General features: G+C 29.8%; 1 protein-coding gene across 1 annotated transcript in view; it reads left to right on the top strand.

The window, feature by feature from the left end:
• The window catches only part of LOC121121663 (protein turtle), a 403,438-nt gene that overhangs the window by 219,759 nt on the left and 163,903 nt on the right, over positions 1-19,776 (top strand). Inside the window, exons 5-6 of the mRNA XM_071889943.1 lie at positions 13,579-13,689; positions 16,875-17,078. Of these exons, the coding sequence (XP_071746044.1) occupies positions 13,579-13,689; positions 16,875-17,078 (315 nt within the window). The remainder of the gene's footprint in view (positions 1-13,578; positions 13,690-16,874; positions 17,079-19,776) is intronic.

The following is a 19,776-nucleotide window of genomic DNA, read 5'->3' as shown; positions in this document are numbered from 1 at the left end:
TTTGACCCAAGGTAGTTCCAGACTAAATATTCCATCAAATAAAGTCACGCAAGGTTAGAGGCCTAATGTCCTTTGAAACCAGTTGTTGAAATTCTCCTGAAGGAACCCTTTTTCGTTTCGGATGTGTGGAAGAGGGAGTAGTCATGCTGGCAGCCTCTTGAACAGTCTCTAGCATTTTTTGGGACGTCGTCATTGCTAACATCCAGACCTGCGTTATGCTTCTGAGATTGTAAATGGCTGGAAATCTTCTTTTGTAGACTCCATGGTAGTGTTTTGGCTACTAAGTGAAACATATATATATATATAAGTTACGACAAACAAAAGCCTGGCGCAGTTTTGTCATAAAATATGACGGGATAATTCGGAAATCTGAAGAGCCAAATTTTGTTATAACACACTATAGATATTTCTCGATATTTCATAGGGATATTAGTGTCGTTTGTAATCCATGTATTCAAATTTGTAGGACGAGCTAAAATACCCAAAAAAAAGCAACAGATAAAAACTTTTATCTATTTTTAAAACTGATGTTGTCTCTGATATGGTCACATAAAATCTATCAATTTATTATGACAATAAAATTTAGCTACTTTAAGTTATATTTTACGACGCTTCCAAAAAGTTAATGCCAATAATATTTTGATAGACATTTATGATAACTTATCGAAGAATGCAAATGTAATTCACAAGACATTTTAAAAAAATTAATCATTTTAGCTAACTTTTTTGTTCACAAGACGCATATGTAAAGCATTCAGCTCTACATTGTTCCCATTAAACCTAAAAATAAGAAGGAGCCTGGATATAAGTTTTATAATATGTATTTAGATTTTAAAAAAAAAAAAAATAATTTTTCAAAGTTTGAGAAAAATCATATTAGCTTGCTTTTGTGTTGACAGTCCACATATCCACATTTGGGGCCTGAATACTCATACTTGTAAGTATATTTCTTAATTTTCTATATTGAAAATAGAATATAAAATGTAATACGTTGAACTCAATGTAAAAAAAAAAATTCTATTGTGGACTGACAAAAGGATGGAATCATCAGAATCTTTTCTTCATCTTATTCTTCTTATTGAAAATAGTAAAAAAAAAGTATTCAACCCGAGTTTCTCAAAATATGTATGTACTTTTCTTCAAAATTCAGTCTGAATAGTATGTGCAAACTTAAAAAGGAAGAGAAGAAATTGAAATACAAATCTTTTGTAGAATTACAAATAAAATAAAATAAATATTTGAGTCTTTTGTAGTTCTTGGGAAAATCCTTTAAATGAAATCCTTTAATAAACATGGTTTATTTTATTTTTTTAAATGACCACCATTTTTAAAATTACTACATCTATTGTAAGTAAGGATTGAAAGTTTTTTTTTTCTTTTTGAAAAGTATCCATTTACCTACATGGTTGTTCAATTTTTACCAAGGCTTTCTTTTATTTTAGCCTTTCATTTTTTGATAGGATGTATATATTTTTTAACAAGGTTCATATGATTTAGAATTGAATATATATTTCTCTGTTACATATAAATATATCAAGAAGACAAGACAGCAAAAAAAAAAAAAAAACAGGTTTTTCTTCTCTCTTGCATCATTTTTAAGTTTGTTTGTTTTTATGTTTTGTTGTTATTTTTTTCCTCCCAAGGGACTTGTCATTTCTAATTTGGACAAAAATTTGATACAATAAAGAGGAAAGCTTTATATTCGTATAAGTATCACCATAAATATATACAAACTTCTCCGTTCTTTAAGGGGAAGAATCATTTCAAAAACGTGTGCTCTTTATATGTGTTTATTTATATTAAGCATTCTCTATCCAGTCCCTGTTCCTTTTGTCACCAACATTGTTTTTATTAAAAATACAACCTTTTATTTTGATTTGTCAAAGATATATAAGTTAAATATATGAACTAGATATATAAACAACTGTTAAAAATAATTTCCGTACGATTGAAGTACGAGGATTGATAAATAATTTATTAATTTGAATATGTATATAAATTGTTTTTCGATATAATTATCCTCTCTTCCAAAAACCTTGATTAATTGATTTTAACTTTTGCTGAAACCTTTATGAAAGGTTGCTTCTTTTAGTCTCTTTGTGACTCCCTCCCAGACATTACTGACCTTTAGGAAACAAAACACACTATAATTACATTATTTTGACTCAAAATTTATAGCCACTCCTACTCCTTGGCACCCATTTTTTTTTTGTCTCTAGTGTTCTATATGATGCTGACGGTACCCCAATCGTAATTATTTGAGCCAGGTAGGATTGTAAATTTATCCTAAATGACTTTAAGATGAGATTGGCAAATCTCATTCTCTCATTTTTGTATGGTCAAATAATTCTTGGTTACCATCGGTCATATAATTTTGAGAGACTAAAATCTTTATGAAGGCAAGTTAAAATGAATAGTTGTCTGAGATAGAGCGAGATTATTTACTATCTTATGAGATAAAATACGATAATTTATATTATTAATTGTTTCTATATACTCGATAAACTTAAAAATTTAATTATCAAAGCAGTATTTTACTCTATAGATTAAATTGAATACGAACAATTTAAGAGAACGTGTTTGAAAAACTCATTAACACCCTAAAATGTTGGCTATAATAATCCTCGACTATTCAGGGATAGAAAGTCCCTTGATAAAATAATAAATTATTTTTTATTTCAAAATTCACAATACAAAAAGAAGTTGCAGACACTTGAAACTACTATAACCTTCTCAAACATTGGTGGATGAAGAATAATTTTGCATTGGCAATAAGAACAATCCACTGTAGTGTTTCTCAAATTATTTCATTAATGATTAATGAGATAACCAAACTCAATGGATTGAATACAAAATGGTATTACGACTTATTTGATTATGCTTGGTGATTATGTTTTATTTTATGAATCCTACGATTATTTTTATACTAAATTATATTACTATGCCTATATAAAAATGTTTTCTACAGAAGACGTTTTATCATATATAAAAAAATCTGTAAATTTATCACAATTTTGCAACATTGTGATTAACGTAAAAAGTTAACCTATTACAACCAAAATTTATTTAGAAGACTTAGAAAAAATTTGAGGAGACAGTTTATATATATATGACTCAAATAAGATAGTTTTGCTGATAAAAAAATCACCAAATATATCAGGGATTCTAATAAAAAGCAGTTTATGGATTAACTTATGACCAGTATCAGTAGCATTTTGATGTTGGAATATTGATATGATTGGGAGACATATTTATTATTAAATTATTGGTAGAGATCTTTAAAAAATATATCTACTAATTTACATTAATTTGTTTTGTATTTACATAAACAGATTTAGTGTAATTGCTATTATTTGTAATAAATATAGAAGCAATGCGGATGTTGCCCAATATTGCATCTGAAACACCACAATTTCGCCTTTTCCTTACGCATTGGACTTTTGCAACGTCTTAACTGACTGGTAGACCTAATAAGGGAAAGATCATTGTCGCTTTTCAAGCTTTTGCTATCTGCTTCCCTGAAATATAGATGGAACCGAGTTCTTATGACGAATAAACTATAAAAAAGACAAATATAAATTTCTCTTAACCTTCATGAGCCGTCAGGCTTCAACAGCAGAAGCATTACTGACATCCTTAAATATACGCCACCACTCTTTTCCTCATATATTCTCCCTGTATAGACAGCGGTTATTGCATCCAAAAGATCAACTCATTCAATGCACTTGTTATTTTTAGAAATGCTATCAGGAAATGTCATATTCACATTGTCGTATAAAATAGAGAATCTTTCAAATTGTCTCTAAAATTTTGTGAACAGTCAGGTATTTCCGATCTAAAAATATATTCTTGTATATCACTCTACTTACCTTACTGGTGAGATGTTAATTTTTTAACTAACTAATTTCTAAATGAAATAAAACTATAAAAAATATTGAATAGTACTAAAAGTTAATTCTGAGTAACTTTGAGGAGCATAAAAACATTTGAAATTCAAATTTAGAATGAAAACCTTATCACTGACGAGATACTTACCTTTTCTTAAATGCCGTAATTTTCATTTGAACAGACAGCTCCATTCAAGCTAGACTTTTGAGTATTGCAGCGCCCTAGTGAATAATTTATACTTTTCTTTTTTTATAAAATATTAAGTAAAGTACGGTAGACGACAAATGAACAAAAATTTATATATAAATGCTGCATATAGTTTGAAAAATCCATACTTATATAGAGTGGTAAATTAATAAACATATTGCTTCTAATTGTTTGCCGTAAATGATCGGATGTTTATTTCATTATAAATAGAAAGACATTCAATGAACAACAAAAAAAAAATAGCTTAATTTATTTTTACAAAAAGATATTATATCTACAATTTACATATTGACAAAAAAAGTATAAATATTACAAATAAAGTACTGAAATGGATAGAGTCCCATTAATACAATATATGAACGCATATATAAAGTGTGATCGATTTTGATTTTTATACAACTACATACATATATAAAATGAAGTTCCATTAGGAACTTAAAAGGTTCATCAACTATATGCTTTATAACGAAAGAAAAAATAGTTTTTAGGTTAGTTAAATTTTTTTTTTTTTTTCAGACATGTATTGATTGAATGCCTATCATTATGTGTATTTATAGTGCTATTAACAATAAAATTAAGAAAGATTACATCCAATAGAGCTAAAACTCTGAAATATTGGTAGAATTCGAACAACTGAATCTATTAAAATGATAATTTTTTAACCCTCTGTTGGATAACATTATTTTCGTGTAGCACAGTTAGTGAATTGGATAAAAAGATACACAAAAATATAGCGTTTTTAATGACATTGTGTGAAGCAATTATAATAATTACATCTTTTAGATTTTCTAGCATTTTAAGAAATATTCAATCCAGTTTGCACCCTTAGATATCAATTAAAATCCTTGAAATACGCCGGTGTTATTTTGATATTAAAAGAAAAATGGACTTTTTTGAGATAAATGACCAGATGTTTATTTCAATGTAAAGAGTCTGCCATTAATAAAGGAAAACAATATCAGAAAAATGGCAGCCACAACTACGCTTATAGGACCGTATCCTTTTTTTTTTTTAAATCCTTCACCAAATCGCAAAGTAGCTTTTATATTGTTTTCCTTTATTAATGACATACCTTTCTCTTAACATTGAAATAAATATCCGATCATTTATCTCGAGAAATGACTTTTTTTTTAATATCAACATAACACCTCTTTTTGGAATATCCTTTAGGATTAACATAATATATTTTTTGAAAAAATCATAATTTTGCAAATAATCTGTAAAAATTAGTATCCATCTGCTTTTGATTAGGTCGTGTGCATTACATAAAGTCCTGGCTTCAATTTTTCAATTCCGCACATTGTAAAAAAGAAAAATCAAGTAAATTTAAAACAAAACATTTATAAGTAAAACAGTTTATTCAGTTCACTAAAAATTGATTAAAAGTAACTAAATAGACAAATAAATCATATATAAGGCATTATCATGATACATAAAAAATTGTATTTAATCCTACGTCTTGAGAATTGTAACATTTCAATATGGTGATAAACAATTTAGTAAATTCAGACTCAATAAGTTTTGAAATTGTAATGATATTGATTTTTTCCCATGCATAAATTATTCACAAGTATTAAACAACTTGGGAGTAAGGCTTGAAGTGTTTAGGATGTATCGTAATTAATAGTCCATACAAAGCGTACAGCAGGAATTTAGTCTCATAAATAAAGTTACTATCAGGTTAGTGTAATAGAGATGCGAAATTTGTTTGCCAAGGACACTAAAGAACTCAAATCAATGAAATATTTGTTAATGTGTTTTTAAAAAGTTTTAATTAAGGAACAGAGGATAGACTCCGAATGATATTATTGATAATTGTTATTGAGCAATGAGCGATGTTGCACGATGGTCAAAGTCATTGTCACAGACCTTGATGTTAAAATTAATCTCTACAGTGAATGCGCCTTCCATAATTGGAGGTGATATCCACCAAGTAAGGCATGTGATCCTCTTCATAAAAGGACACTATCTCTGAACATTAATTTCAAGGCTGGATGTGTGTGGCTAGAATATTCAAATGAAAATACATTAATTCAAAGGAACAATGGGTGGTGTTGGTCCATATACCAGGAGATTAATCTATTTTATTAATAAATTAGAGGACCAAGCTGCCAAGATATTAATTTACACTACACTAAACTGACCAGTGGCCATCTACAAAGGCAATACTGAATAAACACTTTTATATTAATCCTCCCTTTTTTATTTGTATCTCTTTATGTAGTTACCCTCGGCAGCCTTCCTTCCTTGTTGCTCAAGTATTCATTGATATTACACTAAAATGTATTAAAAAATGTTATTACATTACTTTATTATCTTACTTCCACATTGCAGATAAAAATTAATTATTATAATAGAATAATGCCATTCTAAAAAGAACATATATTTAACATTTAAAGCTATATACCGGGCCGTGCAGAATTATTTACCGATTTTTGTTCAGAACATATCGCGGACAATAATGACATTTCGAATGACTTGAGAAACAATTTATTCATACATTTTTAGAATAATAAAATAGTTTGTGATCAAATTTAATCAATGTAGCCACCATTTGACTCAATGACACTGGTCAGGCGACGTCTGAAGCTGCCACAGACTTGCTGGATGTAATCGGCGTCCATGGAGGCCCAGGCCTTGTTGACAGCAGCCTTTAAGGCATTTATGTTCTTGTGTCGTTTTTTGCAGGCCTTGGTGTCCACGTGTGCCTAGATAGAAAAGTCTAGTGGGTTCAGATCTGGGCTCTGAGGGGGCCAGTAGTCCTTGGGCCAAAAGTTCATGTTGTCCTTGAACCATTCTTGAGCTTTCTTGGAAGCGTGGGCGGGTGCTCCATCTTGTTGAAAATCCCAAGGAGAGTTGCCGACTATGGATTTGATCCACGGAAGGACCTTGGACGCCAGACGTTCCAAGGTGGAACAAAATGTAAAAAGTGCATAATAAATCCCAGCTTTAGCACAAATTGATACACATAACTCAATTTTATTTAAGACTAAAGTTTTGCGTTTTACCAAGTCCCTATTCTAGTTTTATTTATATATATATATATATGTATCTAGACGAGCAATGAATTGTATTCTATTTTTATTACTAATACTCTTTTTGTAGTTTACACTCCAGGATTACTCATTCATCCCTTTCGATTTATAACTCAACTTCCATGACGATACAGAATGAAAAATATATGTTATGTAATTAAATGATTACAAAGTATTATTCAAATAAGTTTTTATTATCAAAAACCAATCATGTGTGTCACAAAAGTAGCAAGTCGCAATTTGAAACCTTTTTATTTTCATTAACTTAATATTTTCTTTAATTATAATAAAATAAAAACTCATTCACTAATAAATATATATATATATTTATTTATTGCTCAGAAGTAACTTTGATTCAATTCCATTACAACTCATACAAAAAAAAAAAAAAGTCGTTTTGGAGTTGTTGTTCAGTAAAAGTTTTTTAATAATAACTTTTCGGTACATTTATATCTGTAATATTAGAAAATCTTCATCCGGAATCATTTTGAAATATATATGTATACTATAGATGCACACCGTACATAACTAAAAAAACTTTACTGCGGGATTTTTTGTTGTTGCTTCAAAAGTACAATGTTGCATTGAAGGAGGAGGGGCTTGGAGCATGTATGAGTAGGCATTTTTATATATTCCCTTCCAATTTGGACTTTACTTTTATTATTTCTGAAAAAAAAAAAAAAAAAAAAAAAACCATCCAAATAATTCTCATTAATATGATAGTGCATTTGTAACAATCTTGACGTTATTTGCCCATAAGCATAAAGTGATTTTCAAACTATATGTAATAAAGCACACTCTTAAATCACTTGAATATAAAAATAACAATCCATTAGTACAATTATATACATTCAATAGTGTTTGAAGAAGGACTTATTTAGTTGAGAACATAAATCATTGATCTGTATTTTATATACCTTGTTGAGTATGAATTTGACGTACATCTTCTTAATGTTGTTCGGTATACATGTACTATACCTAATGATTATGATGTACTGACACATATAAATTGTATTATATCAAAAATTGCAATCAATTCTATAAAAGCATTGACCTGCCAATATTGTAAACCTTAAATTTTTGACTAACCCCAATAAAAAATTGGATTTTATTAAAACTCTGATGTAGAGCTCATCCATGCTAATCTGATTCCAAGATGGAATTACACTTACAAACCACGTAAATTATCCATGGTATGACTCTTCGTCTTTCACGGGCTTGTGATTTTTATTTTACTTGCTGGTTTTGTATGTGAATAAGGACACTCCCGTTATTATTATAACTCTTGATTGTGCAAACTAAGTTTAAAGCTTAAAATTAAGTTGGAAATTTACTTAGTCGGTGTTTGTCTTTCTGTATTGCACGTCACTCTCACAATAAAAATGAGTACAGAAAGATACAGTCGTATCAAGCTCTTTGCACCTCTTCAGGGAGGAATAACTCCAATTAATATTTATGAAGGACTCAAAGAGTCCAGGAACACAGTCAAGCAAAGGCTTGCCAGTCGTGAGAATCAAGAGAAATCTTTAAGACACAAACCGTCAGTGGTGGTCAGGAAACAGTTGGAATGATAACTTCTGTCCTAAGACGATGTGGCCCCTCTACAACCCTGACATAAAGCCACTTGATTTTACATTGTGGCAGCACTTGGAGTCAAGGGAATGCACCATCCACCACACTAACATCGCCACCTTCAAGGCATCCATGAATTATCATTGAGAAGTTAGTAGTGAGGAGACTTTCTACAAATGATGTATAACCTTTTAACACCCCCTGAATGCCATCCTTCCCGGCAAGGGTGAATCCACTCAGAATTACTCTAAAAAACCTTTAAAATTAGATAATTGAAAAGTTGTCCTAATTTCCATGACTTACTTGGTATATTTTCTCTTTATAAGAGTAAAAAAATAGTGATACCAGCTTCGAAAAATAAAAAATCTTGCAAAAAGAGCAAAGTCTTCCATTTTCATGTATATTTATGCATAACAAAGAACGTCCCACTGTGTTAGGTGCAAAAATAAAATTATAGATATTAGTATGTCTATCAAGTAAAAACATAAATGCCTTGTTTCAATGTCTTCTTCAGAAACTATTTTGTTTATTAAAAGTTGTTGTTTTTCTTGGTTCATAAATCAAATAATAACTACAAAAAGAAAGAAAAGAAGGTGTTTTACAGTTTTTGTATTTAATTAATAATCTTCCTGAATGAGAATGAATAGAGGGAGGGGGGGAGGAGGGAGTCTTTAATTAAGATAAGTAGAAGTAAGTCTATCTATAGGTATGTGGCTAGGGTTAATAATAATATTATTATTTATTAGAAAAAAAGAATAAACTTATAAACGTCTAAGGAATGAGTAGAGTTGCGTGTAATGTACAATAAATAAAATATCGACAGCTACATTTCATCTCCTAATAAATTGATCAGGAAATTATTTAAATATTTACTCTACATATATAAGTACATTTTCGCTACAGATGATTTTTTGATAGGATCAATACCTTTTATAATAATAATAGATAAAGTTTATGAGAGCTTCACCGAAAACAAGAAAAGAAATAAATAACAACTAAGCCTAGGCTTGAGTATATATGTACTTATAAAAAATGTAGAATCATATCACGGTGTGAATGTTTACATGGACAAACAAACGATTCCCCCTGCCTTTCTAAACAGTTTTATATACTCTGTACATACAAATCAGCCTCAAGTATTGTTGTATTTAAGAGGTACGTATATAGACTTAGTCCCTTGAGAGATCCTCCTGACAAATATCTGAATAAATATCTAGTTTAGGCTGTCCTGTTTTCGAGCTAACAAATTTTACTATTCCACAAAGAGAAAGGAAATAGAATACTAATAATAGTTGCTTCTCGGAAGGATATTCGTCCTCAAGTTAAAATGTAACCCAAGAAAGCCCTTAACTCCTCCATGTCTATTAGGAATATACTGCAAAATTTATCACTCTGTTTGAATAGGAACAGTGGTAACTAAAAGTTTCGCAGAAATAACATTTCAAGATCGACTTAAAGTTATGGAGAGTAAAAGATTAAGGCCACAGTCAAGCAAAAGAATCACTGCATAACTAAAGGCGTTCTTTAAGGTGTAGTATGGGTAAAGGGTACTCTGTAGTAATTCTCTGTGACTCCTAAGGGCTTTTAAGATACAGTGCAATGACTAGTATATACGATATAAGAGGAATATGATAATGCAGGGCATAAAATTGTTTTAGGGTAGGTTTGTCCACTCTGAGCCCATCCCCCATCCTTATTTATTCGATCTAGTCCATTCTTAGGACTTGTCCTTCGTACTATCTGTTCTAGAACATATTAAAAAAATAAAGTTGATTGACGTCTTCTAGGATCGAACTTAATAAGTTTTAGGACTGATATGCAGGACAGAACTGGACAAGACTGCAGTTTCTAGTGCTAAATCAGGGTTGTCATAGCACTATCTGGTAGTCATTTTGTGAATAGGTCGGATCCTTAATTCATAATTTACATCTCCCTGAATGTGGTCTCTGATAAAAATGCAGTAGAAATGTAATAAGATTAGTGTTCAAGTAGAAAAATTCCAGTTAAAATTTGATTAATTAGACAAAGTTCTAATATAGGGCCAAAGTTTCTACTCGAAGTAATATTTTCAGGGGTTGGGAGATTAAGTATCGCTTGGGACAATACAAAAACTGACTATTGCAAACTTTGAAGCCTCCCTTGTTTTGTTTTTTAGGTCTATTTTCATATCAAATCTGCTCATTATATTATGCAGCAAAGTGCCGGTCTTGGAGTGCCCGCCAATTAAACCCCACATTTATTTTTAGTATTTCAGCCATGGTACACAAAAATGATATTTAAAACATTTCATTGCTGTAGTTTTGGCCTTTAAACCTTTTAAATAATATTTTCTGAGTTCGATTTTGATTGATTTCTTCAGTTCAGATTTTAATTTTCCTATCGAATATTTAATAAATTAAAGTTTGCGTGAAAGTATTTTGAATCACATTGTAGTGAAATTTTTATTAATTTCTTTAGATTGTTAAATGAAATAGAATAAACTCAATGGAAATCGTCTAATTTTTGGAGAAAAGAACCACAAAATACATAAAGATAATATATTACAATCGTTGTAATAGTGTTTTATTTGTGTATATTTTGGCTGTATTGTCACGATACAGCATCCAACAATGATCTGCCATCATTTTTTTGTTCCAAAATTCTCCAAGCAATTTTGTATTGTGCGAATATCTTGATATTTTTCACTTACTGAACGAAGGTTATCATGAAATAAATCTCAGTGGAAATGTAGAAAGGGTATTTTCAATAAAATTCGGCACTAAAGCTCTTTTTAAGTATCATCCAACTTTTTGGCTCTATCTTTATACAGGGGAAACTTGTTGTTTCCGACGAAATTTTCAACCTTTCAGAATTGACTTCACTTATTATTTTACAAATAAAGTCGTTAAACCAAGTTTAATGTGGATAGGTGGTTAGAAAGGTGTATGGGAGATTCACTAAAGGGTCGCACTGGACACTACTTGTCCTTGGGACATATGTAGACCCAAGATTCAATTCATTTTTGGCTTAATGTTCAATAGTGGTAAAACTGTCCCAAAGGCCTAGAAAACAACAAAATTTTGTTAATCCTAATTGCATACGCATAAGCGTTCCTAAAACTTTGAGATATCCACAGATTTTACATTGATAACAGTCATATTTTAAGTATTTCTATAGTGTCGTATTTCTCTTTTATATGAAAAGAATGAACAGTGAAAACGAATTTAAATTGACAACATCACACAGAAGGACAAGATATTTTATATTATACTATCTTTAAATAGAACCAGAAGAGGATAGGTACACAAATTTTGATACGCGTATATCTATTATTTAAATTAAAAAAATTAATTATTTCAATAGAAGGAGGGTCTATAAAAAAAAAAAAGATTTGGAATCAGTGTCAAATATTCCGTAAAATGCACCTCAAATTATTTATGATCAAAATTATATGCTAAATTTTGTTATTTGACTAATTGTTAGAAGTCTTATAATAGTCTTATATCTTAGAGGCCATAAAAGTTTCGAAATTCAATATAAATAATTCGATTAGATTACTTACGTCTAAACAAAAAATAATTAGTTGATAAGTATCAATAAAATACATGGGATATAAGAAGTATTTAAATAGTGGTAAATATTCCTTCCTCTAATATATGTATGAAATGCGAAAATGCTGTTGCTTTGTGTTATGAGTAAAAAATTGTACATGTCTTATTTTTTAGTATCGGATTTATCAACAAACATTATTTTACACCTTGTTATTTACGTTTAAGGAAGTTAAGATATGGTCAATGATTTGCAATTTCCCTATTTTAAAATAATAATGTTCCTCGTTTTTGTACTATCACTGTCATTAACAAAGGTTAAGGTTTTTTATTTTGCATGTGACAAAAAAAAAAAAACCAAGTCATTGAGCTCATCTTCGATCCTTTACATTATCATAAGTATTTTTTTACTGAGAATTTCATGGGAGTTATACTGCCAAGTCCTTTTATTAACAATAGGTGAAGTAAAAATTAATCCATTTTTTTTTCCAAAATACGACTTTAATAATGCGAATCTCGCTCTTGTACAGGGTCCACAAAAATTCCTGTTCAATTAACTTTTTTTTAATTGTATTATGTAAGGTTGCAATATATTTTGTTTAAACTCTAGTTGGATCAAAACTAGATCAAGAATAAAAGTTTTGAGTAAATAACAGTTTGGTTAACAGCAATGGATGCCGAGAGAAAAGGCTTTAATCAAGGAGTACCTGAAGGGAAAATCTCAATCAGCATCTTGAGGAACCTGAAGAGCCTGGAGATCAATTTTTTGGTCGGTTTTGTAGTTATTTGACTCACTGATTTTTGAGAGTGTATCAATGTAGAACCCGCCCCCTAAAAAAGCAATACTTTTGAGTTTTTCTTTGTTAAAGCCGAAAACGCAGGGCAGGTGGCTAAAAATGTAAAGACTGTTTATCGTCTTGATACTCTCACAGCCAATCATACACAGTTTTGGATTCGTTGATTCGGTTTTGGTAATGTTTATGCCAAAGATGTCCGACGGGCTGGAAGGCTAATTGTTCAAAATGTGGAGACAATAATGGAAAATGTTGAGTCCAACCTTCATGTGAACACTGTTTTCTGTTTAACTGTTTAAAGATTAATGGATTTTTTTAAGTCAATTAGAAAAATAATGGATTTATTTTTACTACACCTATTTTGATAAACAAAAAAGGGGCAGTCTACTAATGTGCATTTATTTGTGTGAACTAAAGTTATTTTTATGTGTTCTCCGAAGGAGGGCAATGTAATTTTTTTATTTTGGTAGTTGCGGGGTGAGAATTATCTATGATAAAAGTTTGATAATCATCTCATTAAATTTTCATTTTTTTTGTTTCTCTCTTTAAATATAGTTCCACCTAGCAACCCTGTCATTGTAAATGAGTCTGGACGAGAAGTGACGCAATTCCTTGGCCCTTATACGGAGGGAAGCTCAGTTAGAGTTTCTTGTGAATTGACTGGAGGTAAATAACCGTTTTTCTTATTATCAATAATTATTTAACCTGAAATATTTATGTATGTAAGTTTATTACAATTATTATGATTGAATATATTACTCAACTTGAAATCAATATATCGGGTGTTAGATCCATTCTTATAAAATAAAAACATTAAATAAAATTATGATGAACTTCTTTTTTTTTTTTAAGTTTTGTAAATTTTAATTAAATTTCATTTAAACCAGTTATTTTACTATTGAAACTATAAACAATAAAATTTTAGATATATTGAAAAAAGTAAATAAATAAATAAAGTATTAATAATACTTTTTTTTCGAAAATTACGAGAGCGTCATCTGCATTAAACGTAAATTGAAAGTTGAAAATTGTTTTTTTATACCGCAGTGGATAGAACTGGATAGAAAACAAACCTCAAAAATAGTTTATACATATTTATTAAAGCGTTGCTTTATAATTGTATTTGTAAATTATAGCCAAAATTTCTTCATATAAATAAAAAGATGGTCCACATATATTTTATAAATATAGCGTGGAATCATCAAAAAATTGTATTTTGGTTCTAATGGAAACTCAGCATAAGCAAATCAAAACCAGAGTTGATGTGTATGTAAAAAAAAAACACTCCCTACTAAAACTAAAAAAGGAAAAAAGGTTGTTGCATGTGTTTTTTTTATTTTTGCCTATTATTTACTATGTTGCCGTGCTAATAACTTCTCCCTCTAAAGTAAGAATCGTTGCCTATCTTTTATGCAAATTGTTTGCATAATAAAATTAATATTTATATGAATTTCAATATTATTTTAATATTTTCCGTATAATAAGGTTTTTTTAAAGAAAGATTTTAAAAGATTCTCCTTTTTATAGTGGTTAAGCATATTCCTGCTCCCTAAAAATTATATAACAAGAAGCTGATATAAACAAGATTCTTAATTCAGTTGTACCATATTTCTTGCTAGCGCTCTATATTTCCTTACAAGTATGTCAACTTTAATCATAACTTAACCATATATGATAATTTATTATTTTTGAGAAATATGCGAATATCTAAGCCCACACATGGAAAAAAAAAAAGAATCCACGAAATCAAAAAGAAACACAAAGGAACTACTTTTAAGGAAAACAGTTTTCTTTTCAATTAATTAAACCTCGATTAAAAATAACTAAATATACGAATAAATCCTACAAAAGCATTGTCAAGATATATAAAGAATTGTAATAAATCGGATCTAATTTTTCATGAGCATACTGCAAAGTATTGACAATAACATGTATATTCAAAGGATTAAAAACCATTTTTGTAAGTCTCGGTTGTATAATATCCAAGTTTATTAATGGAAGTTAATTTTTGTTTATTTTGAGTAGTAACTCATGTCTAATACATGAAGCATAAGTGGCTTATAAATTCTTTATTACTCAATATATGTATGCATATAAATGACAATTGAAGGAGAGGAGGAAATCCCCAAAAATAAATCAAGAAAATTATATTTTGTTGTCCTCGTTTAAACAGAGCAGTAGCAAAAATAAAGGAAATATGACTGCAATTCTTATTAAAAATGAAGATTTTGATCTATAATGTATATACAATATACATAGTAGTCTGATATTGTATAAAATATCTCATAAATCAATATCTTTTTATCTATCTTCCAAATGTATGCATAACTAAGAAGCTAAAATATGTAGAAGAAATAAAAAGACAAGGCGACCTTCTACTATGTAATCTTGTTTCTACTCGGTCTCTCCTATATAAATTTGAATCCTTGGCATAGAGTTGCATTAACACACAGAATTTCCGGGGTTTTTTTTGCTTTACTTTTGATTGAAAAAGTGTGTTTCGGATTGCATTTACTCATAGAAACATAAAAATAACATTTATAACAATAAATTTCTAGGTTTTGTTGCCTACCACATTTTTTCCACCAATATCTACATGATTTAGTGTTATTTTCCCGCTATGATAAATCTAAACAAAAGAAAAAAAAGCAAATTTAGCTTGTAGGTACAAAGTTTCAATATAAAAAAAAATATCTTACTTATTTATTTATTTATTTGTGAATCCAAAAAAGGCCTTACTACAAAAAAAAATGTAGAAGATATGACCTTTATATTAAAACTTTAAAAAATTCTTTATTTTTGATCGGAAATGACAAAAATCATAGTCTGTCGTAAAGTATAGACATACAACTTGATAAGGAACAAAAAAAACTTTACAGGCTTTATATTATTATTTTGCATGTCTTACAACACTTTTTCTACAGTTTGTGGATACGGTACACACTTTTATTATTATTTATGCAAGTTACAGAATTGGTAAGTTGTTCTTTACGCTTACAGGAGAGCTATAATAACGACTTTAACTAATTACGTAAATTTGTTAAAATATCGCAGAATTCAATAATAATTATACGATAATACAATCGTTTCACATTTCAAAACAAACGTACTTTGCATTAATTGGGAACACCTGTCTGCTTGAACAGCATATATACTGTATTAACCTGTCCTAAAGAACAATTTCCCTCTCCTTGATGGTCGGGATAGTGCCAATGTAAAGCTTGTAATGTATTTAAGGTTTGTTGCTTAAAAACATATCTTTGTATATTTATTAAGCTATGATGTCTTTTTGATAGTATATCAAAAGTTGCTCTCTGTAGGCTACAACAGCAGAAATGTTATATTTATGTGTTTCCAGTTAAAAGAAATCATAAAACTACCATCTCAATCCAAGAACAAAAATTTGTTGACTAGTGCTATTTGCTTTATAAATGTCTGAGGACTCCTTCTGTTACACTTGAATATATATACAAAAGTATTTACCATTGATGTTCTTTTACTTGGTAACTGGATCTTTTTTTTTGTGTGTCTATTAAACAAAAGTTGGAGAGCTATTCAATGGAGAATAATGATGCCATTGACATACCTAATAATAAAATTACTATTTCTGTTCTCCTCCCATGACAATGATTTATTGTATCAACGGTATAAAAAATATATTAATCTTACTTCATACATGGGGACGGAAGGAATATGCGGCCTGAGGAGAAACAATGGGGTTCCTAATAATTAATATTAATTATGTAAAAGGAGGGTTCAGAATCAGTCGAATCTATTTTTTTTTCTTCTTTATATATCTAATAACAATAACAAAACAAAACCATTTCAACTATGATTTTTCTTCATGACAGGTCGTCCCAAGCCCTCCATCTTTTGGTCGGAGAATGGAAAGTTCCTTCCAGCAGACTCAGAGGTCTCCTCAGGAAGTATTGTCACATCTACAGTTCTTCTACACTCACTTCAAAGATCCAGTAATGGGAACATTATTGCCTGCTCTGCCTCTAATAATAACATCAGTCTTCCTACAAAGGCATCTATCAAACTCCTCATGAACTGTAAGTATATACATACTTACAAGGCTATAAATCATAAGAGCTAATAAGACACAAAGATATAAATATGTAATTAAAATATATAAAAAAGACTTTATTCCTTGGGGGTCCTCCTCATAAAAAGTATCGGGTAGGGAATAAGTTTTGCATGCTGTACTTCAATTTCATTTGAATGAAGTCAAATGAACTCGGACGGGGTAAAAATCACAGAGAGATTTGTTCAATCCACTGTAGGGTTAATGTATTAATTCTATATCTTCTCATAAAAATCATGGTGTATTTATTTTTAAAACGGAGACAAATGCATTACATTACTTATAAAATAAAAGTTGTTTAGAAGTTTGAACTACGTACCTACGGCCAATGTTTCATTTCAATCAAACCAGATTCCTGGATGATAAGGTTGTTTTTTCGCTATGTAGTTGATTTTTTTTTTCATAAAAGAACATCGATTCCCCGTGTATTATAGTTATTTTTTAATGTATGGGGTGTCCATTCGAAAATACAGTTAAAAAAAAAAATTCCAAAACGCCATTTATTGTTCAAATGGGAAAAGGGAGTGCGTATTTGGAATACAAATTAAAAAAGGGAATTAGGAAGAGGATTAGCTAGTTAGTTTTAGAATGTATCTCCATTATGGCTGAAGGAGGAACATTTTTAGTAAAATTTTGTCTAACAACAAGTTTTACTAAATTCTAAAGTAATTTAAAGCATTAATAAAATAATTTGAATTAAAATATATATTACGGGTACGGCCTAGTATATTTGATTAAAAAGGAAAATTACTAGTGAATATGGCGGACATTGTCAGAAATAACACCTTCGTAGAGGAGCAAAAGGGGCGCACACACATTTATTCCTTATTCCAAAGGGGCTTCTAAGTAATGTTTTTTTGGCAGACTCGGGAGGTATTGGATATTATTTACGACCAGATATTGTAGTCCAGCAGGTGGATATCCTTATCAAAGTGTTGTCAGAAGTCAATCGCCAAAAAGTTTATATTTTATGGCATTAAAGTCTACATAAAATTATTTGTTAGATGCATATTACAGTCTAAAATTACATTTCTATCGAAATAAAATGGCAAGATACAATGTTAAAAAATGAACAAAGTTTTCAGTGACACAAATAACTTATTGATTTGTAATATTTTATTAGGAGAAATTCGTTTAAATTTTTGTTAAAGCGATGAAAATCTCAGAAAAGCATATACATTGCTGGAATTTGATGTGAAAGTAACAAAAGGTTAATTATCAACGTTTCAACTTCACATGCATATAGTATTAAAAAATATTCATATATCCATGCCTATTATGTTCAATAATAACAAAAATATGTATCAATAGATTTCAAACGTTTTGACAAGGGTTATTTTTTTTCTATCGGTCAAAAGTTTGTTATTATTTTAATTTTAATACTATTCAAAAGTGCAATAATATAGACCTAAAGGATCTATTTCGGTGCGTGTATTTAAAAAAAAGGTGTATGTAGTAAAAAAATAGATAAAGAGGTAAAAATTAGAATGATATAGACTAATGTTTGATTAGATACAACAACTTTAAAATAATAATGATTCTATTTTAGAGAAAGAACAGAAGATGATATTTATAAATCCTAATATGATATAGGATGCTCCAGATGAATATGAAAAATATTTAAAGGCTTATAATAAACGAACTAGATTGGTTATAATTATATTAAATATATATAATGAATATTTTATTAAATGTGAAAGCTAAGTGGCATGGCATTTAATTGTTCATAATGAGATCCGCTTCTCTGGATATTCTCGGCTACATGGCGCGGAAGCTTTGACAGGCCATACCAACCTCGTACAGATCCATCATTGCCATTGTTTGGGTTTTGTAATTATAGTTTACATTCCTTGGATGGCTGGAGTATCTTAAGGAAGAAATTTCAACATCCACTAGCCCACAAGCGAAAAAAAAAGTGCAAAGTGCCTTGGCCACAAAATGACCACCTCTTCTTTGGAGTACAGATTTTTGGCCAGCAAACATCCTGCACCTAAACCAATAACATTTATGTCGAGCACGAGGCCTGTGCTAAGTATCATTCGTCTGAGGAGGGCCTGAAGATGTCCACTAACGTACAATCGCAAAGCTGGATTACCTTGTGACCAAAGTTATCAAGAAAGACGAATGTCATTATAAATAATTGACTGGAATGAAATGTAGTTTTCAATTAATGAAAAAATATTGTTTTATCCCATCTACTTCGTTCGCTATAAACCTTTAAAGATGCTCCCAATTTAACAGGATCAACCTCTACAATATACACAGACAACTAGTAAATGGATTTGATAATAGGTTTAAGAACAAGTAAATGAAAATTAATTAGTTATTAAATATATTCGATCTATTTATGTATATATAACCTAGTAGAATTTTGCACAAAAAAAAGTCAAGCAATGGGTGAGTACTTTTTCAACTAGTATTGTCCTTATCCAGTACTAAGGACCGCAGTAAATTCTAGTCCACTCTGATTTGTCGATCTTTAAAAATGCTATATATATCAAGGCTAATAGAAATATAAGGTTAACCATCATGTAATCGGGCTTGCTAGAATTTTCAATTTGATGTATCGTACCAACTGCTGGGCAAGACAGGCAGATTTTTACAAAACATAGTCTATGATGTCACTATTGCTGGAATTTTCAATTTAATGTATCACACCGACAGAT

This window comes from Lepeophtheirus salmonis, chromosome 7, assembly GCF_016086655.4.
Source record: "Lepeophtheirus salmonis chromosome 7, UVic_Lsal_1.4, whole genome shotgun sequence".
Lineage (NCBI taxonomy): Eukaryota > Metazoa > Arthropoda > Copepoda > Siphonostomatoida > Caligidae > Lepeophtheirus > Lepeophtheirus salmonis.
The sequence above is the reverse complement of the archived record's forward strand: the minus strand, read 5'-3'. Positions and strand labels throughout refer to the sequence as shown.